This window comes from Heptranchias perlo, chromosome 14 (assembly GCF_035084215.1).
Source record: "Heptranchias perlo isolate sHepPer1 chromosome 14, sHepPer1.hap1, whole genome shotgun sequence".
NCBI lineage: Eukaryota > Metazoa > Chordata > Chondrichthyes > Hexanchiformes > Hexanchidae > Heptranchias > Heptranchias perlo.
In genome coordinates this window covers 35125719-35153131 of record NC_090338.1, presented here as the reverse complement: position 1 = coordinate 35153131, position 27413 = coordinate 35125719, and the positions used below count along the sequence as shown (strand labels likewise).

The window sequence follows — 27413 nt, the reverse complement described above, 5'->3', positions numbered from 1 at the left end:
TATTTGTAACTTGACTCAAGTGAAGTTGCACAGAAAGATGTGCTAAATACTATACACAACGATCTTTTTTCCCAATGTTTTGAGAGATTTTGGTTGTGCTCAGTATGCTTGTGTCCAGTAATTTGAAGATAAAGAAAAGCTTCTCAACCAACAATGGCAAGGAAGGGTTCAGCGGGTTTAAATTGTTGTCAGCGCAGGGCTGCCTTGGCCACTGCCATACATTCTTCCCATTACAATGGTAACCATAGTAGTGAACTTTGTTACTGCTACAAATGTGTCCTGCATTCCATCTGCTCCTCCTAGGGGAACTAACTTTTTGGCAAGCATGAAAGCAAAGAATATGATGGAGAGCTGCAGTATAAGCATCTGCCTTGAATGAAACTTGCAGTGGTCAGCAGAATGGACGACAGGTAAAAGAACAACTCATGAACTTTAGTTAGAATGGATTGGAGTCTGTGATATACATGGTGAGAAAGAGGAAAAGCAACCAGAACAGAATGGGAAGCCCAAGGAAAGCAAAGCAAAGCAAAAATCAAAATAGCTTCACTATCTTCAGGAGTTACAGCTACATCTTTTGAATAATCATAACGAGCAGGTACAAAATGTACAGGGGACAAACACATCTAAACTCTCGTCCTTGGTTTCTAACTGCTGTTGAGAGTACACTGGGCTGGTTCTAATTTGTGGAATGAAAAATGCACATGATGAGGTTAACTATTTAAAGCTGAGTACTGAAACAGACGAGGTAGATTTTTATTACTTTTTTTTTGAAGAGGATGTGAACAATTGCAGGGTGGGTGTTAAGTGCTTAAGACATACAAATAATTACTGGGCTGCACTGAAGAAAAGACAAATATTCAGCTTCAAATCAGGTGAGTTGAAGGATTAAATGTTGAAACCCCTGGAAATTTACAAAATGTGAGCAACTGCAGAGTCAAAAACGTTATGTTGACAATGATGCACATGGAGATAATCCAAAAAAGATACCAGTCTGCAACTGATGTGATTAGAAAGGCTACCAGCATAGAAAGCTGAAGGAATACCACTAGATGTAATTCAGACAGGCTACTACCATAGAAAGCCTGCAATAAAGTACTTCCAATCTCTGGCCAACATTGCTATACATTACACCTAACAGTGCAGAACAGAGTAGCCACTACAGAACCACACTGCAAACAAAGTGGCAATGTATAACGGATTGGCATTTTAATGACTGAACACATTTGCCATCAAAACATATTTTCTCCTATGTGTTAGCCCATTGTGTTTTTCTTCATGTTTTCTGGCCATTCTTGTTCTCCAATGAGGTGCTCCCTCAGTGCCTTCAGCGTGGGTGGTGAAAGGCTGGTGACATTCAGATAAGAGCCCTTGAGATGCTTGTGGTCAGTTTGTGTCATGTGATCTCAAAACATTGGTGAAAATCCTTGGAAACCCATTTAGGAAAACAGGATTTAACTTATTCTGCAACCTCAAAGCATTGGTCAGAGGCCTAGGGCTACCGGGTGCGTTCTCGGCGGGGGGGCCCCGAAAATCCCGAAATCCAGGTGCGGGACCGGATCGCGCCTCGATCCCGCCCACTTCCGGGTTCCCCGATGACGCGCCGGCGTGCGCGCGCAGCCCCCGCTGGTGGGAATCCCGCAGGCAATTAAAGCCAGCGGGATGCCACTTGACAGTATTTACTTTGCTTGTTCAGGTCATTAACTGACCTGATTAAGGGACTGTGTGTGATTTTGGATATGATGTGGAGATGCCGGTGATGGACTGGGGTTAACAATTGTAAACAATTTTACAACACCAAGTTATAGTCCAACGATTTTATTTTTAATCCCACAAGCTTTCAGGGGCTTTCCCCTTCCTCAGGCAGTGTGGGGGCTTTCCCCTTCCACACTGCCTGAGGAAGGGGAAAGCCCCCGAAAGCTTGTGGGATTAAAAATAAAATCGTTGGACTATAACTTGGTGTTGTAAAATTGTTTACAATTGATTTTGGATAAACATGGGACTATTTCACACACTGGGGGAAACACTCCCAGTTGAAATGGACGTGTTGCAGCTGTCAGCCTGTGGCAGCTGCAAAAGTCCATTTGACAGGTGGGGGGGCGGGGAGACCCTCAGCCATTGCAGGAGGCCGCTCTGTCACTTGGGACAAAGTTTGGCCTCCACCACCCTCCTCCTGATGGTCGAAGTCACCAACCTGCACACTTACCCCGGGGTCCGGAGACATGTACCTACCTTGCGGACCCCCTCAGATGTACATCTTCCGGATGGGGGCCGCCGTAGCTGCAGTCATGACCTCCTCGGAGGGCGAACAGCATCACCAGCCTCACCATCCACGCCGTCCACCTCTGACACGTGGAGCTCCACAACAGAGTGCTGTGACACATCCACCTGTACAGCAGGAGGGAGGGCTACCGCAGAGAGAGATGCGTCGCAGAGGGCACTACCCTCGCCACACGTTCCACAGACCGAGGCTCAGCCTCCTGGACCTCTCTGAGCAGCAGTGCACACGGAGGCTCAGAGTCAGTCGACATGTAGCCGTGGACATCTGCAGCCTCTTTCATGCCGAGCTGCTCCTGGCTGGCCCGTGCACCATCTTCCTACCTGTCGCTGTCAAAGTCACCACTGCCCTCCCGGACTTCTGCTCCACAGCCTTCCAGGCTGCAACCGGGGACATCCCCGATGTCTCTCAGTCGTCTGTGCAGAAGAGCCCTGCAAATACACCTACACCCACTCTGCAGTGACACACTGGGTGGCATCAGTGGTGGGTCCTCATAGGGATACCCAGGAGCGGGAATTATTGCACAAACCGGACAGGATTCGCGAAGACATGGCAGTAGTGGTGCCATTATAATGTGTGATGTGAGTTGTTCTTTAATTCAATAGAAGTAAGAACCATGACAAACCCTCAAACACCCTTGTGCATCCCCTTCATGCTCACGACACGTTTGCCTTACGCTGCCTACTGCACATATGTGATGCATGCCCTGTGGCTGCAGCACAGGTGGTGGCAGGTTGAGTGAGGCTGGCCGTGAGAGAGATGCACGAGAGGGTGAGTATGGGATAGAGCCATGAGATTGTATAAGGATTGGGTTGCGTGGTAGTGGCAGGGTGAGTACTCGCGAGGTGAGTAGGTGCAGGTAAGATGAGGATGAGGTTTGAGTGGGTATGAGGGGTGATGTGACAGAGTAGTGTTGGCAGTGCCGAAGGAGATGTGGGGTGGGGGCAGTGTTGTGGCAGACAGAGTGTAGGGGAAAGACTACGTGTTCTCACTGTGGCTGACCTACTGAGGTCATTGGAGCGCCTCCTGCACTGTATGCAGGTGGGCGATATGTTGGTGGCGCTGGTGACTTCCTCTGCCATCTCGAGCCAGGCCTTCTTGGTGGCAGAGGCAAGCCGCTTCCTCCCGCCCGCCGGGTGGAAGATCTCTGTCCTCCCCCTCCTCCTCACCCCATCTAATGATACCTGGGGTGAGGCATCATTAAACTGGGAGCAGCCTTCCCCCTGGGCTGCTCCATGCTGTAATTTTTGCTGTTTGTGGCAGCTTCTATCAGTGGAGGACTGCCCCTTTAAATAGAGCGCCACCAGCTGACAGATCTTACTGCGCATGCGCAGCCCGCCCGACGCGCAGATCAGCAGTGGGGAACCCGGAGGAGCAGGTAAGTGGATCCAATTAGTGGGTTGCCTACTACGATCGCGCGGGCAACCCACTAATTTCACCGGGCGCGTTGAAAACACGCCCGCTGGCCCACCCACCGAGAACCTGCACCCCTGGTAAAATCGGGCCCCTATATTCAGGGCTGTTTTTGAGTTGTACATTTTTTTTGAGTTGCCTTCTTTTTTTGAAGCTGTTCTCCAGCTATTGTTAATTTTCAAGATTGACATGTATGCAGATGCTGCCACACATTTGTAGAGTAGACAAATGTTTTGAATTTAGTGCCTGAGGGGCATTTGTGCTTGATCTTTTTGTATGCACATGGAGACTGTAGCAAAAGATATAGCCAATGAGTGACAGTGCATCGCAAGTGAACGGCAAAACTGTGACCAACAATAGGGGATGCAATGTATCCCAATCTCCTGCCCAGCACAAGGAAGGGGCTGATCCTTATACAGAGAGGACATGATTTGGACATAGGCCTAGAGAGATTGGTGTTAAACTTGTAGATTATACCATAATAGGGCATACAGTTAATTCTTTAGAAGAAAACTGGAATGGAATATCGATAAGATGGGGGGAATGGACTAAAAAGTGGCAGAAATTCAAATCTAATAATTTGTGAGATGATCCATTTTTGTAATAATACTCTGAATTGAAGCAGGCTCAGTGCTGTGGAAGAGCAGAAGTTTGGGGTTATAGGTTCACAGCACATTAAAGGCAGCATTACAGGTTGATGAGGATGTAAAAAAAAGCAAATGGAATTCTAGGTATCACATGAGGCATAGAATATAACAGCCCAGAGGTAATTATGAACTTATATTATAACCTCAATAAGGCCTCAGTTAGAGTATTGTGTGCAGTATCGAGCTCCACGCTATAGAACAGATATTGAGAATTTCGAGAGGGCACGATGCATATTCACCAGGATACTGCCTGGCACAAGGAAATCCAAATACAAAGTGGGACTTGTTTCATTGGAACTATGCAAATTATGGGGTGATACGATAGAAGTTTTCAAATTATGAAAGGTTGGAATTGGATAGAAAGAAACAGATTGTTTCCAGCAGTTGAGAGTCTAGAACAAGGCGCCATAGATAAAAGGTAAAACACAAGCGATTTAGAGCAGACGGCAAGGGAAACTACACACAGAGGTGTTTAGACTGTGGAATTCATTTCCAGGATTAGTGGTTGAGACAGAAACTGTCAACATTCAAGATTAGGTTGGATAGGTGGATGAAGGAAATAGGGAAAAAGGGCTTTGGGAAGAGGACAGGTAAATGCATTCAGGACTATTTGCTTGTGTGGAGGGGTAATTGCCGACATGGACTCATTGGGCTAAATGGCTTGTTTCCATATAGTAATTTCTATATATCTCTATATATTTGCTAAGCATGTACAAGTGGAAATTCCTTAACTAAATATCTTGACAATATACTTTTATTTACCATTTTAAAACAATAGTGGCTACAAAATCTGAACTAAAGGAACCCCAAACCTCAATCTCTAAGACTGCACGTAACTTAAAAATAGACTAATTAGGATCTTCCTAAACTACATTTTTTAAAAATTAGAACAGAAATTGAATTAATTTAATTAAATTGAAAAATTTATTTTAAGACATCTGAAATTCCTTCTACTTGCTCTATGTCTTCTTCACACTTCCAATCCCTTCCTCTTTTCGCATTCTGAGAATCTACTTTTTTCTCTTCTCTGTTTTACAAGTTGCAGTTTTATAAGTTTTACAGTTGCAATGTTTACTCAAAGCTGCATGACCTCTCTCCCCCATATATACATACAATTTTAATTAGTCTCAGGAGTAATTATTAACATAAAAATGGTTCAAAATAATTGTAAGCATATTTTGATTTAGTTTCAGAAGACATTAAAATAAGGTTACATGTTATGTGAAATAAAGTAATCATGCTTATTTAACTCAACACTGGGAATCATTGACCACTTGCTAATTAAGCTGAGGAAGTGTTTACATGTTCAAAGGATCACAGTAATTCTACCTGTGCTGTTAATGAATCAACTTTGATGTACAAAATGCATACAGGCCAACATAGAAAACTAACAAAAGCTGACCAACTGCTTCAAAAAAGCTGACAACCCTGAAATGTGAAAATAAGTAGTTAGATGGGCTTTGTATAATAAGGGCAGAATATATGAATTTAAAATAGCAATTGAATTATGTCTGCATGCATTGGTCTGGTTATTTCCTGCTCTCTAACCCTATTTCACTTGAAACCTACACTTAATCTTGACTCCAACCCTAACCACCATACACACACACACACACACACACACACAGAACTATTGACATTTTGCAATTTATGATGACTTTATTTTTGAAAACATTTAAATAAATATTATCATTATTTGTCAAGATTTCAAAGTTCAGCACTCATTGATAACAATGGGAATAATTGGCCCCAAACTGTGTTAAAGGATGTGGTTCTTGATAGTCTTCATTTGGAAGCAGGTCTTTAAGATTAATCCCCCGATTCAAATTTCATGCTACTAAATTATGCTAAAGTTGTTGGTACAGTTCATGTCTAATTTGAAATAATTCCCAGATGATTACCACTTGGCAGCAGCATTCATGTTGCCACGTTATCCAGATGAATCCAGAATCTATTTGAACCATTCAAGTACTCTTCAGTTGTATGCTATTGATTGTGCTGAGCAGTAGCTTTTAGCTTTTCTTTCCATCACTTTCAGGACTAATTGGACCATACAAAATTACTGCTGTCTGTTGGAAGCAATAGCTTAATTAGTATAAGAGCTGCCAGTACCTAGTCAGTGGTACCATGTCAACCAGCAATCCCTCAGAGTCTGTTAAGCTCACACGGGCCATGCAGCCTAAAAGAAGGAATTGCAGTTATTTCATGTTGTTTGTTTATTCCATATGCTTCTGTTGAAATGCAAAAGGAATGCATTATCTGGTCAGTTATATTTCTTTCATCCAGATACACGTACATACACATATACACACACCTATATATGGAACATGAAAATAATTCACTGCTTTATTCACTTCTCTCTCTCTACATATTGGGGGGAATATTAACCTCCAAGGACAGGTGGGTTGGGGGTGGGTGGGAAAATAATTTTTTTTAAATCCTCAAACTCGACCCCAACCCGCCCACATCCAGTTTTAACGGAGCAGGTCAGGGGGCAGGCAACCAACCTGTTCTCAGGAGGTGGGTCAGTCACTAAAATCTTTTAAGGAGGCTCCGTGCCTCCATTTTAATACAATTTTTATTTTTAATGCATGGAGGCCTGGATTCTTAGGCCGCGGGAATCCCGGTAGGCAAAAGGAGGCGAGAATGGCTGAATCCATGAGGCATGTGTCTTTATTGCACTGCTTGTGGGCCAGGAGGGGCAGGAATGCTTCTCCACTGGCCCACCAAGTTTACTTCCTATTGATCGGCCAACCCCTACCCCCCCCCCCCCGCCACGATGCCCGATTTGCAACCCCCCCACGATGTCTGATTCGCCCCAACAGTCCCCCTCCCCCACCTCCCGCGATATCAGACTTAGCTGAATCTGCTCCCCAGCTGCTTTCCAGCCCAACAGCCAGCCAGCCTTATCAATCTGTCTGGCTGTCGTGCGGGAAACCTGATGAAAGAAAGTAAAAAGACGTCCTGCCGTTAAGTTCGCAGGACCTACAGGTACAGGAAACCCTTACATCCGAGTTCCCATCCAAAAACTCCTCCCACCACTGCTCTCTTCCAGGCTCCGAGCAAATATTATCTACATAAGGACCCAGTAGAGGTTTTTCAGTCATACTGCCACAGTACTGAACTATCAAGGAGTTTTGTTTCACTGACAGGAAGTTGAAAGATGGAAGGTCAGATGCAGGTTGCTCCCAAGAACTTTAAAGGAAAGGAAAGGACTTGCATTTATGTAGCACCTTTCATGATCTCAGGGCATTTACACCAAAAGGACCTGAAGGCAACACAGTATTCAAGCTTAGCAGTGAAAAAAAAAGGCAACATCATAGGTCAGACTCAATAGTTCTCCAGGAGAGCAGGTGCACTCTTTACATGCATTCAGTCCAAAAGAATCCCCACTAGTGTTGCATGTATTGTGGGCACATGCTGACACATGTGCATTACTACATGCCTTCTTAACAATTGGAATTTCTCTCTTCTACTCTGCTTGCAGAGAAAGATCCATAACAACAGAGAGAAGTTCGAAATGCCCATTGGGAGTCCTATAAATATGTGAATTTGAAATACTCAGCACAACATGGGTGAAGGTTTCTCTGTGCATTAGACGTAACAAAACCATAAACCTATTCTTTATAAACAGATGTATGATTTTGCTACACTTACAGCACAAAGGAAACCTTCGCCCATTGTGCTTTTGAGTGTCAGTTTAAATATGATGTTAGAAATTACAGGTTAGACCTATAATTTCAAGGCTTGATCAACACATTTGTTACACTCAATTGGAAATTTCTTATGTCCTAGTTTTAGTGCATGTATTTCATGGCTAATTTTCTTTTTTTTATGTAAAAGACACTGATAGATTACATAAAGTAATTTTAAAATGCCACCATAACCTTTAATTAATCACAGTAAAAGTCTCTTTATGGATCACAGTTACATGGAATCAATTGTGATATTTACATTTATTCAGCACTTTAGCTATCAATATTTAGCTTGAAGAAACAGAAGAGCTTTGCAGAAGAGCAATCACACAAATACTAAATAATAAATAAAAACATTGTGTAACACACAATAGTTTCAAATCTCTAATAGATAAAGCAATTTATAGAAAATGTACTGCACAAGGACCACTTATTAGAAAGTCCTACTTTATCAAAGGTAGAATGCACTTTCAATTACTCATCTCTTTTTTCTGAGAACACTTATTTCATGTTTTCAGGACATGGTAAGCCATAAGCTATTGGAATTTCTGTCACTTTCATACTCCTGGCTCCAGGAAGTGAGCTGAGGCACAAGCAACAGGAGATTGGAAGTCCCGACCAATTACACTTTTACCAGTGTAATGGGCCCACAGGAAATTCAACACTCATATGTATTATAGTACAGTATGAATAGGATCATTTCCTGCCAGAAAAATATTACCATATCAGTCACATCTGCGCAAATTTTCCAAATCGTCATGCCCAATTGAAGTGCCTAAAATAAGAGCACCTGAATGGAAAAAAGGGGAAGGACCATTATACTAGATTTCACCCAATTAACATCCTATTCAATTTTACAATCGGGTTTTGTACTGACTCCAGAAGTCTCCAACAGTGTTCAGTTAAATATATTATAATTAGTCACCAATTACATAATTTAGATGTCCACACAATTTTCAGGTAATTATGCTTCACCTAGGCTTTACACCAGGTGATAAAGATAATTTGTAGTTTGCCAGCATTAAAGTAATTTTAAATTATCTTCTGTGTCCGCTTTGTGGGAGGGCTGTGTTTCTCTGTGTGGGGAAGATAGGAAAACACAAAAGTATCTAGTATGCAGATGGAGCCTTCAAAAGATGATTCATCCCTGTTTGTTTGCAAGTAGTCCTCCAAATAGTCTGATTATTAAAGCAGGTGCTTATGTTGTTTAGGACACTATTAGTCACATTGCCTAACAAATAGTAGTGCGTGCGAAGACAGACTGAAATAAGATTAATTACTAGGCTCATTCACCTGCTGTCTGGTTGTAAACAACAAGCCATTATGTGTAATAGCTATTCTACCAAGAAGAGGAATCTTACCCATTTTGGTAGCGCTGCCTTACTTTAGAGATGTGAAAATTGAATCAGGAAACCTGACAGGCAATCTTTGTGTTGCTGAACTCTGTTTTGTCCAAAGTGAAAGTACCTTTTAATCTGCCTTTTTTCCCTTTCTGGATCAAAGGGAGGAGAAAGAGAGTGGTAACTGAGATGAGACTCCCTGTTTGCCAGTTCTTCATTTGTTGTACAATTGTTCGGGCTACAGGCTAACAAGGGATGCCGTGAAGTATCTTTCTCACATAAAAGCCTTTCATTGTGGATACGTGGTCGAAGTTACAAAGTTACTACAGAAAAACAAAAACACGAGGGAAAAACCTACTTGACCTCGTCCTCACCAATCTACCTGTCGCAGATGCATCTGTCCATAACAGTATTGGTAGGAGTGATCACCGCAAAGTCCTTGTGGAGACGAAGTCCCGTCTTCACACTAAGGACACCATCCAACATGTTATGTGGCACTACCGTCGTGCTAAATGGGACAGATTCAGAACAGATCTAGCAGCTCAAAACTGGGCATCCATGAGGCACTGTGGGCAATCAGCAGCAGCAGAATTATATTCCAGCACAATCTGTAATCTCATGGCCCGGCATATTCCTCACTCTACCATTACCAACATGCCAGGGGATCAACCCTGGTTCAATGAGGAGTGTAGAAGAGCGTGCCAGGAGCAGCACCAGGCGTACCTAAAAATGAGGTGCCAACCTGGTGAAGCTACAACACAGGACTACATGCATGCTAAACAGCGGAAGCAACATGCTATAGACAGAGCTAAGCGATTTCACAACCAACGGATCAGATCAAAGCTCTGCAGTCCTGCCCCATCCAGTCGTGAATGGTGGTGGACAATTAAACAACTAACAGGAGGAGGAGGCTCTGTAAACATTCCCATCCTCAATGATGGCGGAGTCCAGCACATGAGTGAAAAAGACAAGGCTGAAGCGTTTGCAACCACCTTCAGCCAGAAGTGCCAAGTGGATGATCCATCTTGGCCTCCGCCCGATATCCCCACCATCACAGAAGCCAGTCTTCAGCCAATTCGTCTCACTCCACGTGATATCAAGAAACGGCTGAGTGCAATGGATACAACCAAGGCTATGGACCCTGACAACATCCCGGCTGCAGTGCTGAAGCCTTGTGCTCCAGTACTAGCCGTGCCTCTAGCCAAACTATTCCAGTACAGCGACAACACTGGCATCTACCCTACAACGTGGAACATTACCCAGGTATGTCCTGTCCACAAAAAGCAGGACAAATCCAATCTGGCCAATTACCGTCCCATCAGTCTACTCTCAATCATCAGCAAAGTGATAGACGGTATCGTTGACAGTGCTATCAAGCAGCACTTACTCACCAATAACCTGCTCACCGATGCTCAGTTTGGGTTCCACCAGGACCACTCGGCTCCAGACCTCATTATAGCCCTGGTCCAAACATGAACAAAAGAGCTGAATTCCAGAGGTGAGGTGAGAGTGACTGCCCTTGACATCAAGGCAGCATTTGACCAAGTGTGGCACCAAGGAGCCCTAGTAAAATTGAAGTCAACGGGAATCAGGGGGAAAACTCTCCAGTGGCTGGAGTCATACCTAGCACAAAGGAAGATGGTAGTGATTGTTGGAGGCCAATCATCTCAGCCCCAGGACATTGCTGCAGGAGTTCCTCAGGGCAGTGTTTTAGGCCCAACCATCTTCAGCTGCTTCAACAATGACATTCCCTCCATCATAAGGTCAAAATTGGCGATGTTCGCTGATGATTGCAGAGTGTTCAGTTCCTTTCGCAATCCCTCAGATAATGAAGCAGTCCGTGCCCACATGCAGCAAGACCTGGACAACATCCAGGCTTGGGTTGATAAGTGGCAAGTAACATTCGCACCAGACAAGTGCCAGGCAATGACCATCTCCAACAAGAGAGAGTTTAACCATTTCTCCATGACATTCAACAGCATTACCATCACCGAATCCCCCATCATCAACATCCTGGGGGTCACCATTGACCAGAAATTTAACTGGGCCGGCCACATAAATACTGTGGCTACAACAGCAGGTCAGAGGCTGGGTATTCTGTGGTTAATAACTCTTCTCCTGACTCCCCAAAGCTTTTCCACCATCTTCAAGGCACAAGTCAGGAGTGTGATGGAATACTCTCCACTTGGGTGAGTGCAGCTCCAACAACACAAGAAGCTCGACACCATCCAGGACAAAGCAGCCCGCTTGATTGGCACCCCATCCACCACCCTAAACATTCACTCCCTTCACCACCGGCACACCATGGTTGATGTGTGTTCCATCCACAGGATGCACTGCAGCAATTCTCCCAGGCTTCTTCGACAGCACCCTCCAACCCCTCGACCTCTACCACCTAGAAGGACGAGGGCATCAGGCACTTGGGAACAACACCACCTGCACGTTCCCCTCCAAGTCACACACCATCCCAACTTGGAAATATATCGCTGTTCCTTCATCGTTGCTGGGTCAAAATCCTGGAACTCCCTACCTGACAGCACTGCGGGAGAACCTTCAACACACGGACTGCAGCGGTTCAAGAAGGCAACTCACCACCACCTTCTCAAGGGCAATTAGGGATGGGCAATAAATGCTGACCTTGCCAGCGACGCATACATCCCATGAACGAATAAAGAAAAAACTTAGGTATGGAACTTTTACTGTTTTGCAACTGTTTCAAAGTATTGTTCAGAGATCAAGTATCCTTTTGCTACATTCATTCTCCAGATTGATTCATTTTGCTTCTGTGTTATTTATGTCTCTGAGTAAACACCACCTGGCATTTTTATCCATAACTATACGGTTTGCAAGTATCATCTTCCACTCACTTCAGAAAGGTGTATAAGTTTTGTCGCGGGAAGGCAAAAGGATGGTTTACGAGATAATTTAAAAAACAAAATACAGGTTGGTGCAATGGGAACAGAAGAAAAAACTTTACTCTGATGTGGATGGGCAGATCTGAGAATGTCCAATTTTGTACTCATGTATATTTTGGCTATGAAAACCGGGTATGGTAGTATTGTAGTTATGTTACTGGACTAATAATCCAGAGTCTTGAGCTAATAATCCAGAGAGCGTGAGCGCAAATCCCACCATAGCAGCTTGAGAATTTGAATTCAGTTTTAAAAAAAAATCGGAAAGTAATAAGCTGGTTTCAGTAAATGTGACGAAAAAGCTGTTGGATTGTTGCAAAAACCCAACTGGTTCACTAATGTCCTTTAGGGAAGGAAATCTACTGTCCTTTCTAGGTCTGGCCTATATGTGACTCCATTCCCACACCAATGTGGTTGACTCTTAACTGCTCTCTGAAGGGGGCGAGTAGGCCACTCAGTTGTATCAGGGCAACTGGGGATGGGCAATAAATGCCAATGACACCCACATTGCAAAAATGAATTAAAAAAAAGAGAATTTAGACACATTCCCTTAATACTAGTATTTACTGTATAAAGGTTGCAAATAGGCAACTGGTTTGATTCAGAATGGACATGTCAGGCAGCATACAAGAAGTATTTTATAAAGTAGCAGAAGCTGCTGAATGTTGCTGTACATGAAGTTCTAAACCTTAATAATTATGGTTCATTTTTGGATTATAATAAAACATAAAACAAGTTCAAAGCAAGATAAATTGTTAAAATTTATCATTTTTATCTAGGGCAGAGTTCCTTTTTTTAAAAAAACTTTGTTATAATTTTCATCCATAATTTTAAATATTTTTTCATCTTTATGTTCTTCCTGGCACTGCACAATATTCCTCAGATAGAAGCCACACAGGCAGGAAGGTAACTGTTCTCAAGCTCTGACAGTGCTACTGAGACTTTCCCTTTCTGATTTCACTGCGGGGAGATCCTTCTCCTTATAAGTACCACCAGTTAGGAATTTTACAAGACAAATTAGCATTTTGTTCTTGTCTAAATATAAAAGGTCACAAATAACACTTGTGATTAAGGAAATACATTTTATGAACTATGTTTTCCTTGTCTATATGCCTTCTCTTGGTGAAAATCAATCAGAAGCATGACATCAGGGGGATAAAAGTCCGCTGCGCTGTTTTTCTGACATGTTCGAAGCACATATTCCAAAATTGTGCACCCCAGCCCATGATTTTCGGCCCAATAAAGTTAAAAGGTGGAAAATGGTGGGATGGAATGCACAATTTTGTGATATGTGCTCCTGGCATATGCCAAGGAGTGGTACAGCAAAATCTTTATCCCCTGGTTCCATATTTACACTAATGACTGTCTGCTTTATCTTTCTGCCACCACTTTTGATTCCACTTAAAACCTTTCTTTTCATATGATTTTTTGGTACCATCCCTCAAATTCAATCCATCTATTCTCCTTCCCACTGAGGACTCAGTTTCATTTATCTCATCTATAAAACAATCTTGAAGATATATTTCCAATGTTAAAGGTGCTTTATATAAATGGAAGCTGTTGTAAGTTCTTTCTTACCTGTGCATTAACTGCTTGTGACTAACGCAAAGAGCTGTTTGGTAGTCATGGGTTACACAGACTTTATGTTGACTGCACTTCACCTTCAGACATGGGTCCTTTGTTGGATCCAGGGCTAAGAAAAGAAAAAGGAATTACAATCTAAATTATATAAAATCATTCAACCTATTTAACTTTATAATACTCTTTCAGAGACCATCAATGTTGTCGCAGTACTGCTTATATTCATTTAAAGCAGTACTACTCCTTCATGAATGTTAGTGGTATAGTTGTTAAAAGTGATTGTCCATAATAATATGCAAATTCAATCTGCAATTAAATTTCAAGCAGCTACCTAGACATGAATGTTGATGGGTCGAGTACACTATAACTTGCATTCCTGCTCACCTGCTGTACAAACCCATTCCCCAGAGAGTGTGTAGGATAGACAGACACTATAGACTCCCTCTCACATCTGTCATTCTAGCTAAATTCAAAGAGGGACAAGTTTGATTTTAGCTATACATTTCACATTTAAAAAAAATGTATTCTCTCTTTAATGTTATTTTGTCTTGGATGCCAATTGAACAAGGAAAAGTCAGTACCACTTGGATACTGTTGTGCATTTGTTAGGCAAGGTAAAGGGAGCTTTAATTTTGTAGATGGCATTGTGATACCTGAATTGGGAGTCAGACCTGATGTTGACACTGAAAGCTCAATATGGATTCCTCATCATGAATCTCCCTCGTGTGAATGAGCACAAAAATGCATTAAAATGTATTAAGAGAAAAATGTTACTCTTAACACCTGCAGTTGGTCACTTTCCCATACTCCATTACCATTTTGGAGATAGAATTGGATCCATATTCCATTAAAATATTACTTCTAAAACATAGCACAACCATTACAATTTATGTATTCTGAATCAATGGCAGAGCAAACGCCTCAGGGCATTTTACACTATTGCCAACTTGCAAATGTATCGGCCTCTCCTCATAGTATTTACTGCAATTAGCTTGTTCTACCTATCATCCATTGCTTTAGAAGGAAAAAAAAAATTGATTGCATGGTTAGCCTGGTTCTGCCCAGTGTACAAACTGCAGGTGACCAAGTGACCAACTGCAGGTGTTAAGAGTAACATTTTTCTCTTAATACATTTTAATGCATTTTTGTGCTCATTCACATGAGGGAGATTCATGATGAGGAATCCATATTGAGCTTTCAGTGTCAACATCAGGTCTGACTTCCAATTCAGGTATCACAATGCCATCTACAAAATTAAAGCTCCCTTTACCTTGCCTAACAAATGCACAACAGTATCCAAGTGGTACTGACTTTTCCTTGTTCAATTGGCATCCAAGACAAAATAACATTAAAGAGAGAATACATTTTTTTTAAATGTGAAGTGTATAGCTAAAATCAAACTTGTCCCTCTTTGAATTTAGCTAGAATGACAGATGTGAGAGGGAGTCTATAGTGTCTGTCTATCTCACACACTCTCTGGGGAATGGGTTTGTACAGCAGGTGAGCAGGAATGCAAGTTATAGTGTACTCGACCCATCAACTAGCGCGGCCTGCAAGTTTGAGTTTGTCCCGTGTAGTTAACTACCAATCTTACTTTAATTCTGAAACTATGGTGAAAGGCCTGTAGTGCAGGACTCCGCCAAAGTTGAAAACAGTAAAAAGAAATTAGGTAAATTAGGAAGTAATTACTCGGTTATGCTAAGTTTCAGTTTTAAAAGATTGTAGGAGAACAGAAAGACTGAGGGGAGAAAAAGATCTCAAAACTGTGGAACAGCTTAATTCTTCAGTCAGGAGGGTGGAGTCCTCATATCAACACATTAAGGAAATAGAATGGAGGAAGAATGTATAAAGACAGGGTAGTTTCAGTTTAGGCGAAACATGAGAATAAAATTCAGAGAAGTACTAACCATAGCAGCATCAATAAAACAGTAAGAGGGACAAAAAGGTGAGAGGGAGGAAGAGTGAGAGAGAAAATATCACCCATCAAGTGACAAGCGTTCCCTGTTATCCTATCCAGGAGTGCAGGAGAAAAATCAGAAGAGCTTTCCAAAATATTGGAGTAATATTCAAATCTTGGATGAGTCTGGACTTTATCGAGAGGCAAGAGTTGTTGAGGAGAGGAGGATGTTTGGCACGAAAGAGGAATCCAAGCCTTTTGGATGCAGGTTTAACAATAGAGGAAGTGTGGGAGCTCCATTTGATGTCAGAAGATATAGTGAGACCAAAAATATTGATACCTGAAGGAATACGAAGAGGTAAAATGGCACAACAGCTGGTTAGACTTGAGAGATCTGAAGAAACTGAGGCTGAAAAATTTTTTTGGATGGCCTGTGCTGGAGATATTGGGTCTGAGGCCGACAAGCTGTAGGTGCCCGCTGGGTGTCCGCATGCTGTTCACCGGTGAATATCGAGATGGTGGAGGGAGGGAATGATTGGGAGGAGGCGGAGTGGGAGCCAGCAATGGTCTTTGGCATTCCTGCTCCTCCGGCTCCACATTCAGGTAAGTATTTTTTTTAAGTTTACCTTTTTGGTGGTGGCCTCCAATGGTCCCTCTAAGAACCACTGGCTAGGCCGCACGTAGACCACATTTCCTGAATGCTGCCGGCCCGGCAGCCCAATGGAAAGGCGGCCTAAAACTGGCGTTAGGCACCCTATTTGCATATGCAAAGGGCCTATTGCTTGTTTCAGGATGGATGAACCTTTTACTGCCTTTACCAACTTGGTGGACGACGCACTTCCGGCAGGTAATGAACGCGCATACCCCACCCGTCATATTGAATGCTTAGGTGCCTGGTTTGCACCTGAAAAATGGGCAGAACACCATGGACTTTCCAGGGAAGAAACTTTAAAGAAGAGAAAGAAACTTACTCCCTTTCAAAGGGCATGGAGGGCATCAGGGCACAGTTGTTAAGCTATTGGCCTTAGAGGACTGGAGGTTGTGAGCACTGAGGGTATGTGATCTAAGGAGAAGGTCAGCAGAAGAATGGATAAGGTTGAAAGATGCGAAGGAAACGGTGGTAGGAAGAACAATGTGGAGTTTAGTACAGATCCAGGAATTACTGAGCTAATATAAAATGAGTCAACGGGTAAGCCAGCAACTATAGCAAAAATAGAGTGATTTGAGAGGAAATTTGATAGCTTAATAGACATTAACATGGATTTGGTCGTAGAGCATATGATGATAACTTGCTTAGAACACATCATGTACGCATCACCAAACTCTGTCAAAGGCTTTAAAAATGAGTAAAGTAAAGGAGAATGATTCACTAAAAGTATTCAAGAACAGAGTTCCAGAGATGAATAACGTAGGCAGCAATATCACCAGCGGTATGGTTATTACAGCACTTCCAGGTTAGTATTCATTTGTCTATCAACAAGCTCACTTACCTCTCAATTCTAACAAAAGATGCAGCAAATTGTGTTGTTTCATGATGGTACAAATTTACTGAGACTGGCTGATGACATGGAAAAACTGAACATGAAAGGAACACTGAACACAATGGCTTTTGAATGGTGTGATTTTCTAGTGGAGTTTTCTTTTATTCGTTCATGGGATGTGGGCGTTGTTGGCAAGGCCAACATTTATTGCCCATCCCTAGTTGTCCTTGAGAAGGTGGTGGAGAGCCGCCTTCTTGAACCGCTGCAGTCCGTGTGGTGCAGGTTCTCCCACAGTGCTGTTAGGAAGGGAGTTCCAGGATTTTGACCCAGCGACGATGAAGGAACGGCGATATATTTCCAAGTTGGGATGGTGTGTGATTTGGAGGGGAACATGCAAGTGGTATTGTTCCCATGTGCCTGATGCCCTTGTCCTTCTAGGTGGTAGAGATTGTGGGTTTGGGAGGTGCTGTCGAAGAAGCCTTGGCGGGTTGCTGCAGTGCATCCCATGTTTGGTACACACTGCAGCCATGGTGCACCGGTGGTGAAGGGAGTGAATGTTTAGGGTGATGGATGGTGTGCCAATCAAGCGGGCTGCTTTGTCCTGGATGGTGTCGAGCTTCTTGAATGTTGTTGGAGCTGCACTCATCCAGGCAAGAGGAGAGTATTCCATCACACACCTGACTTGTGCCTTGTAGATGGTGGAAAGGCTTTGGGGAGTCAGGAGGTGAGTCACTCGCTGCAAAATATCCAGCCTCTGATCTGCTCTTGTAGCCACAGTATTTATGTGGCTGGTCCAGTTAAGTTTCTAGTCAACGGTGACCCCCAGGATGTTGATGGTGGGGGATTCGGCGATGGTAATGCCATTGAATGTCAAGGGGAGGTGGTTAGACTCTCTCTTGTTGGAGATGGTCATTGCCTGGCACTTGTCTGGGGCGAATGTTACTTGCCACTTATCAACCCAAGCCTGGATGTTGTCCAGGTTTTGCTGCATGTGGGCACGGACTGCTTCATTATCTGAAGGGTTGCGAATGGAACTGAACACTGCAATCTCAGCAAACATCCCCATTTCTGACCTTATGATGGAGGGAAGGCCATTGATGAAGCGGCTGAAGATGGTTGGGCCTAGGACACTGCCCTGAGTAACTCCTGCAGCAATGTCCTGGGGCTGAGATGATTGGCCTCCAATAATCACTACCATCTTCCTTTGTGCTAGGTATGACTCCAGCCATTGGAGAGTTTTCCCCCTGATTCCCATTGACTTCAATTTTACTGGGGTTCTTTGGTGCCACACTCGGTCAAATGCTGCCTTGATGTCAAGGGCAGTCACTTTCACTTCACCTCTGGAATTTAGCTCTTTTGTTCATGTTTGGACCAAGGCTGTAATGAGATCAGGAGCTGAGTGGTCCTAGCGGAACTCAAAACTGAGCATCGGTGAGCAGGTTATTGGTGAGTAAGTGCCGCTTGATAGCACTTTCGACGACACCTTCCATCACTTTGCTGATGATTGAGAGTAGACTGATGGGACGGTAATTGGCTGGATTGGATTTGTCCTGCTTTTTGTGGCCAGGACATACCTGGGCAATTTTCCACATTGTCGGGTAGATGCCAGTGTTGTAGCTGTACTGGAATAGTTTGGCTCGAGGCGCGGCTAGTTCTGGAGCACAAGTCTTCAGCACTACAGCCGGGATGTTGTCAGGGCCCATAGCCTTTGTTGTATCCAGTGCACTCAGGCGTTTCTTGATGTTACGTGGAGTTACAAGTTTGATATTTTTTGTCAGGTAAGTTATGTTGGATTGGATAGAGAGAACAATGACATGGCAGCAGTGCTTATAATACATTATTTAAAATCAAAAAGAACAGTAAAGTAAAAAATGTTTAAACCCTATGTGGTACATCTTGACTTTGTGTGATAATGTTAAATGGCGATCACGAGTCGGCAGCCGGTTTTACATCTCTCCCGATTTTTATTTCCATTCAAGTCTACTTTGAAGTATTGTGAAGTTCACTGCCACATAGCATTCCAGAATTGTGGAGAATGGCCACTTAGAGTATGCTTTTGGCATCTGTAATTTTTCTACAACACAGTGAAATCAGTTCTAAGACAATAAAGCTATAAAACCAACAGAACACTGGGACAGGTCTCCAAGTTTCGTCATTTCCTACATGTTTCATATAGTTGATTATGTTTAGGGAAAATAATTTTGAACGAGTTGCCATACTTTAAATTCTCAATTTCTACCTTTGAAATGCTACAGGACAAAAACATACAAATTGCAGTGGGAACTGAATTCAGTCGAAATAATTGAAGTGGACAAGAGGGTCTGAAAATCTTATTTAGAATTTTAAAAGGAAATTGCTTTGGAAATTTGAAGTGATACACTGAGTTAATTTGTGTTTGCATTTCCATACTTGGGAGAAAATGAGAAATTCAAAGCTCAAAAAAATTGATTAGAAGTCAATTTAAGAACATAAGAAATAGGAGTAGGAGTCGGCCATCTGGCCCCTCGAGCCAGCTCCGCCATTCAACAAGATCATGGCTGATCTTCCACCTCAACGCCATTTTCCTGCACCATCCCCATATCCCTCAATGCTTTAATATCTAGAAATCTATCGATCTCTGTTTTGAATGTACTCAATGACTGAGCCTCCACAGCCCTCTGGGGTAGAGAATTCCAAAGATTTACCACCCTCTGAGTGAAGAAATTTCTCCTCATCTCAGTCCTAAATGGCTTACCCCTTATTCTGAGACGATAACCCCTAGTTCTAGACTCCCCAGCCAGGGGAAACATCCTCCCTGCATCTATCCTGTCGAACCCTGTAAGAATTTTTCAATGAGACCGCCTCTCATTCTTCTAAACTCTAGAGAATACAGGCCTAGTCTACTCAATCTCTCCTCATACGACAATCCCGCCATCCCAGGAATCAGTCTGGTGAACCTTCCTTGCACTCCCTCTATGGCAAGTATACCCTTTCTTAGGTAAGGAGACGAAAATTGTACACAATACTCCAGGTGCGGTTTCACCAAGGCCCTATATAATTGCAGTAAGACATCTTTACTCCTGTACTCAAATCCTCTTGTAATAAAGGCCAAACATACCATTTGCCTTCCTAACTGTTTACTGCACCTGCATTTTAGCTTTCAGTGACTCATGTACAAGGACACCCAGGTCCCTTTGAACATCAACATTTCCCAATCTCACATCATTTAAAAAATACTCTGGTGGATAAAAGTGGATAATAACTTCACATTTTTCCACATTATATTCCATCTGCCATGTTCTTGCCCACTCACTTAGCCTGTCTTTATCCCCTTGAAGTCTCTTTACAGCTCACATTCCCACCTAGTTTTGTGTCATCTGCAAACTTGGAAATATTACATTTGGTCCCCTCATCCAAATCATTGATATAGATTGTGAATACCTGGGGCCCAATCACCAATCCCTGAGGTACCCCACTAGTCACAGTCTGCCAACCTGAAAAAGACCCGTTTCTTCCTACTCTCTGTTTTCTGTCTGTTAACCAATTCTCAATCCATGCCAGTATATTACCTCCAATTCCATGTGCTCTAACTTTGTTCACCAACCTTAACGAAAGCCTCCTGAAAATCCAAATAGACCACATCCACTGGTTCCCCCTTATCGATTCTACTAGTTACATCCTCAAAGAACTCCAATAGGTTTGTCAAACTTGATTTCCCTTTCATAAATCCATGTTGACTCTGCCAAATCCTATTATTATTTTCTCAGTGTCCTGTTATCACATCCTTTATAATAGATTCTAGCATTTTCCCTACTACTGATGTCAGGCTAACAGGTCTGTCGTTCCCTGTTTTCTCTCTCCCTCCTTTCTTAAATAGTGGAGTTACATTTGCTACCCTCCAATCTGCAGGAACCAGTCCAGAATCTATAGAATATTAGAAGATGACAACCAATGCAGCCACTATCTCTATAGTCACCTCTTTCAAAACCCTGGGATGTAGATCATCAGGTCCTTGGGGTTTATCGACTTTCAGTCCCATTAATTTCTCTAGTACTATTTTTTTTTACTTATACTAATTTCTTTCAGTTCCTCATTCTCGCCATTTAGTATTTCTGGGAAGTTTTTTGTGTCTTCTTCCGTGAAGACAGACACAAAGGTTTCAATTCTGAAATGGTGATGGGTTGGGAGCAGGGGGCTGAAGGTTCGCATGGCAAACCGAATAAACAAACCTTACCGTTTCCGATGTAATCGCATCGTAATTGATGGTGATTAACATGCTGTCTGGAATTCGTGCCCGGCAGCCAGGCTGGCTGCCATCAGGAGCTGCAACGCGAGTGGGTGGGGTGGGGGGGTGAGAAGGAGAGAGAGCGAGACGTCATCCGGTGCTGGAATAGAAGTTTGGGGGGGCGGGGGGGGAGGGAGAAGGGGAGATCGGGGGGGGGGGGGGGGAGGAGAAGAAGGGGAGATCGGGGGGGGGAGAAGGGGAGATCGCAGGGGGGAGAAGAAGGGGAGATCGGGGGGGGGGAGAAGAAGGGGAGATCGGGGGGGGAGAAGAAGGGGAGATCGGGGCAGGAGAAGAAGGGGAGATCGGGGGGGAAGAAGGGGAGATCGGGGGGGGGAGAAGAAGGGGAGATCGGGGGGGAGAAGAAGGGGAGATTGGGGGGGGAGAAGAAGGGGAGATCGGGGGGGAAGAAGGGGAGATCGGGGGGGAGAAGAAGGGGAGATTGGGGGGGAGATAGGGGAGAGATCAGGGGTGGAGATCGGGGAGAGATCGGGGGTGGAGATCGGGGGGGGGGAAATCGGGGGGGGGGGAGAAGGGGAGATCGGGGGGGGAGAAGAAGGGGAGAAAAAAGGAAGAAGGGGAGATCGGGGGGGAGAAGATGGAGATATCGGGGGGGAGAAGAAGGAGATATCGGGGGGAGAAGAAGGGGAGATCGGGGGGGGAGAAGAAGGGGAGATCGGGGGGGGAGAAGAAGGGGAGATCGGGGGGGGAGAAGGGGAGATCGGGGGGGGAGAAGGGGAGATCGGGGGGGAGAAGAAGGGGAGATTGAGGGGGAGATAGGGGAGATCAGGGGTGGAGATCGGGGAGAGATCGGGGGTGGAGATCGGGGGGGGAAATCGGGGGGGGGGGGGAGAAGGGGAGATCGGGGGGGAGAAGAAGGGGAGAAAAAAGGGAGATCGGGGGGAGAGAAGAAGGGGAGATCGGGGGGGAGAAGATGGAGATATCGGGGGGGAGAAGAAGGAGATATCGGGGGGGGAGAAGAAGGAGATATCGGGGGGGAGAAGAAGGAGATATCGGGGGGCGATCGGGGGGGGGGGAGAAGAAGGAGAGATCGGGGGGGAGAAGGAGAGATCGGAGGGAGAGGGGGGTGAAGAAGGGGACATCGAGGGGTGAAGAGGGGAAGATCGGAGAGGGAGACACGGACATCGAAGCAGGGTGGAAAGGTAGGTTGATTTTGTGTTTTAACTTCATGCAATGGTTTTTTTATGTAATTTATTTCCACCGCTTCTGTTTCTCCAGGCGTGAATCAGAAGCGGTGGGAAAGCTGCCCAGGTAAGTTAAAAATCGTTCTAAGTACATAATCTGTCACAAGTAAAGTGCCTTAAGTACCTCAATGAGGTATATTTGGCTCTTTAACTATCATCCTGCCGACGTTAATTGCCAGTGGGACTTTCGGATTCGGGACAGCCGCGTGCACACAGGTGCGTTCATGGGGAACTCGGACGTCGGCGGGTTGGAGCTGGGCTCCGAACCCGAACGGGATTTCCGTGATTTTTCTGGGAATCCACCTCCACATTTTCCTGGGAAAATCGAGCCCAAAGTATTTATTTAATTTCTCTGTCATTTCCTTATTCCTCATTATAAATTCTCCCGTTTCTGTCTGCAAGGGACCCACATTTGCCTTACCAGTCTTTTCCTTTTTACATACCGATAGAAGCTTTTACAGTCCATTTTTATGTTTCTCGCTAGTTTACTCTCATATTCTATTTTCCCTTTCTTTATCAATTTCTGGGTCCTCCTTTGCTGAAATGTAAAAATGCTCCTGCTTTTCTGGCAACTTTATATGCCTCTTCCTTTGATTTCTTTTAGAGCTTTTAAATTCTTATTTAGCCACAATTCCAAGTCTTACTTATGAGGATGAATCAATAGAAAATCATATTTTTATGCCACAGATTCATTTAATGTAGGCCCTAATCTTGGACTATATGCAGTAAAAGATTGGTGGCTACTTCATGGCTTGTAAGCTTTCATTGTGTGCTGTAATTATTATAAAAATATAGGTAAAAAGGATTCACGTTAATATGAACTAACTGCATTGACAAGTCTGAATACTTTCTAACCCTTATGAAATTGTCTGGCTAAACCTGCACAGAAGGTGCCACGGCAGAGAATGTAATCCTTCTGTGATGTCTTCAACTATTACAAATACATGTCAGAAATTTCCATTGTTAGTAGGGGTTACTCATTTCCACTTTGATAATGACTTGAGGTTCTTTTCTGTCCACTTCAACTGTAAAGCATTTGCTAAGCTCGATTGTACAGGAGAGTACATTCCTAAAACAAATTAGTAGCTCTTACCAATGTCAGTAGCTTTTTTAGATATTCCAACATTAACAAATTAGCAACAATTATTTCCAAAATATTTATCCTGTTAGGTGTTGTATGGACATTTCCAGCAGAACCGCATGTTCAGGGAGTTGTGTGTGGTTCTTTCAGATTGCACACTGCTAAATTTCCATACTTGCCAACCTGGGAAACTGGTAAAAGCTGACAGCCAGCTTCAGAAAACCGACAAGTCCCGCAAAAAGCGAACAGCTCAGAACACGAGCCTGAGTGTGGGTCGTATCTCAGGTGAAGGCAATAGGCAGATTTTCCTCTTTCGCATTTGGATGCAAATAATCACCTGGACAGAGCACATAGAGGAAAATTGGACGGGGAGACTCACTAGTCCATAATGGATCCCACGTCCAGTTAAATTACTGGACAGAAAAATCGAGCAGGCTTGGTTACTGGCACGTCACCATCCGCAACCAATTTTCCTCTATGAGTTTTGCTGAGGCAATTATTTACACTCAAGTGTAAAGGAGGAAAATCTGCCTCAAGAAGTTTAGACTGAAAGTGTAGTGGCACACAGGCTCTCATATCTTTGATCATGAAGCAGTATTGAATTTAGAAATTACTGAAGGGGGATCTGAGCGTTGAAGGCATGACATTTATTTTTGGAAAAGTGGTCGGGGGTGGAAAAGAGGGTTTGAAGGAATTCTCCTTGCCGCCCCCCCCCACCACCCCACCCCCACCAAAAAAAAAATTGAGTTGAAACTTGATCTGGTACATTTTCTGGTTGTAAATCTCTAATTTTTAAAAATTAAGTAAAACTCATCATTACTCCAATCCCACTCAACTATTATATTTCCACAAATGTCATGACAGGAATGCTCGAGTAAATCTAATTAATACAGTCACAACACGGAACACCCTGCTGATCTCAACAAAATGACTGCAGCTAGTCTTGAAGAAAATAAACCTTCACATAAAACAACAATCCGACAAGGCCCGGAAAGTTACTCTGAGGAAAATTAAAGTCTTTAAAAGCTGCATTTATATTACTTCTTTGGGAACAAATATTTTTTTAAAAAACGTTAACTTTCTCGCTCAAGCTTATCAGCAGCCAACCGTGGGAGAAAGTAATGACTGACTGGTTTTAATAGCCTCCAGCCCTGCCTTCCAAGCAACCCGATTGGTTCTGACAGCCACCAATCCTGCCTCCTAAATGATCTAATCAGCTGATACTGACAACCCCAATTTCAATTAAAAAAGGTAATTTTTTTTTTACTTGTGTTGAAATGCTGACTGTCAGCTTTAAATGCTGATCTATTTGTGTGCATTTGATTTGCAGATGATACTAAAATAGGAAGTATAGTTAATTCTTAGGAAGACCAAAGGAAACTGCAATGGGATATTGATAAGATAGGGAAATTAGCTAAAAAGTGGCAGATGAAATTCAATGTCAGTAAATGTGAGGTGATTCATTTTGGTTTTAAAAAAAGCAGCAATATATTACACTCTGAACGGAGTAGGCTCAGTACTGTGGAAGAGCAGAGGGATTTGGGGTATAGGTTCACAGCACGTTAAAGACAGCACCGCAGGTTGATAAGGCCGTAAAAAAAGCTAATAGAATTCTAGGTTTTATCTCAAGAGGTATTGAATATAAAAACCAAGAGGTAATCATGAGTTTATATAAACCCTAAGACCTCAGTTAGAGTATTGTGTGCAGTATTGGGATTCACACTATAGGAAGGATATTGGAGCTTTAGAAAGAGGACAAAGAATCTGAAGAAAGACTTGAAAAATTGTTTCTTTTTTTCGTTAGATTACAAGGCGATATAAAATTATGAAAGGATGGGACAGGGTTGATAGAAGCAGACTGTTTCCAGTAGTTGAAGGGTCAAGAACAAGGGGCCATGGATACAAGATTAAATGTAAGTGATTTAGAAAGAAGACAGGTGAAATTTCTTCATACAGAGAGTTGTGAGGCTGTGGAATTCACTTCCAACGTTAGCAGTTGAGGCAGAAACTATAGGCCTGATTTTAGCTCGAGGGACTGGAGTGGGCAGGAAGTGTCCATGATGGCACTGGTGTGAGGTCTGGGCCATTTTAATTCCTGACCCTCATTACCATGTTGCAGCATGAACTCTCGCCCAAAACCGGCAGAAATGACGAGGAGGCTGGTGGGCAGGAGCAGGATTCCACGCCGCAGGAGGCCACCTCCAGGGACCCGAGGGAATGGTTCATGGCACTAAGGTAAGTAGTGAGAGGGAGCCCATAGGCAATCGTGGTAGGTGGGGAGGGAAGCCTGGGGCAGGGCAGGCTGAAGGTTTCCTTCTGGGGCCCCGAGGAGCACTCCTGCTAAGAATCATTATCTAATTCTAATCAACATGCTGTTACTTCACTTACCTGGAGGTCCTTAGCCAGGTAATCATAATTGGACCAGGTTGTGATTCCAGGTGAAAGTCACAACAGGATTTGATGCTGGAAACAAAACCAGTCAGGACCTATAGCTTGTTGGGACATTATTAAGAAGTTTCTCTTTTTCTTTTGCAGCTCACAAGATCTTATTCAACCCATTATTAACTTGAATTTCGTCTATTTTGGGCGTTCCTGCAAGGTTTTCAAACTTCCAATGGTCTATCTCAGAAGTTTGGTAATCCCACCCTTGCAGCTGCCTCAAAATTTCCACAAGGGATGCTGTTTCCTATGCCAAAGGGACAGTCAGAAGCAACTGCTTACAGTCGTGAGACGATCAGAACTTGGAAGTACCGTAACATAAGCACTAATATATCACCAGTATAAACCTATTTACTATGCAGCAGAGTAGCAGTTGTTAATAACAAATAGGAGAATATACGAGAAAATTCATTCTTAAAGAACTAAAAAAGACCGCGAACACCAAAATAAAAACAATTATTGATTCAGAAACATTGCCTGACTGTATTAAACATTATTGAATGGAATGATGTACGGTTTTATTACTGACTAGTTTTCTTCCGATTCATGAGTACATGAATATTGTTAATTTTTGCATTCTATTACAGTGCCATTGAACTATTAATATCATAGTTAGAGGGGGCTTTTCTAATGCAGCTGCATTACCCATTCGCAGCATACAGTTCCTAAAACATCATTTCCCCCAACACCTTCATCTAGGTCATTAATAGAAAAGAGCAAAGGTCCAAACGCCAATCCCTACGGGACACCACTGATAACTGGTCTCCAAGCAGATGCACAGCCATTGATAACAACTATGCCTATGGACATGCAGCCAATTCTTAATCCACTGCAGCAGCTTCCCACTACTTCCGCAAGATTCTAACTTGTAGAGTAACCTCTTGTGAGGTACCTTATCAAATGCTTTCTGAAAATCCAGGTAGACAATGTCTACCAGGGTACAGTCATCCACTAACCTAATAAACTAACTTCAATCAAATTAATAAAACATGACCTTCTTTTCCAGAAGCCACGTTGGGTGTCCCTGATGAGTCCCTTTCTGTCTAGGTGTCCATATAGAGCATCTCTTATCTATAACTGAAGTCAAACTAATAGGCCTATAGTTCCCTAGCTCTGGCGCTTGGGCATCCTTGCAGTCCAAGGAAACAGTTCCTGACTCTAGCAAGCTGTTAATGATGCGGGCAAG

General features: G+C 43.4%; 1 protein-coding gene and 1 long non-coding RNA gene across 2 annotated transcripts in view; one reads left to right on the top strand and one right to left on the bottom strand.

The window, feature by feature from the left end:
- The window catches only part of spock1 (SPARC (osteonectin), cwcv and kazal like domains proteoglycan 1), a 480071-nt gene that overhangs the window by 143749 nt on the left and 308909 nt on the right, over positions 1 to 27413 (bottom strand). Inside the window, exon 4 of the mRNA XM_067996251.1 lies at positions 13861 to 13975. Coding sequence (XP_067852352.1) covers positions 13861 to 13975 — 115 coding nt within the window. The remainder of the gene's footprint in view (positions 1 to 13860; positions 13976 to 27413) is intronic.
- Positions 381 to 26704, top strand: LOC137332427 (uncharacterized). Its single transcript, XR_010965662.1, has 4 exons — positions 381 to 410; positions 24880 to 25039; positions 25908 to 26023; positions 26324 to 26704. It is a non-coding gene; the product is annotated as an uncharacterized lncRNA (long non-coding RNA).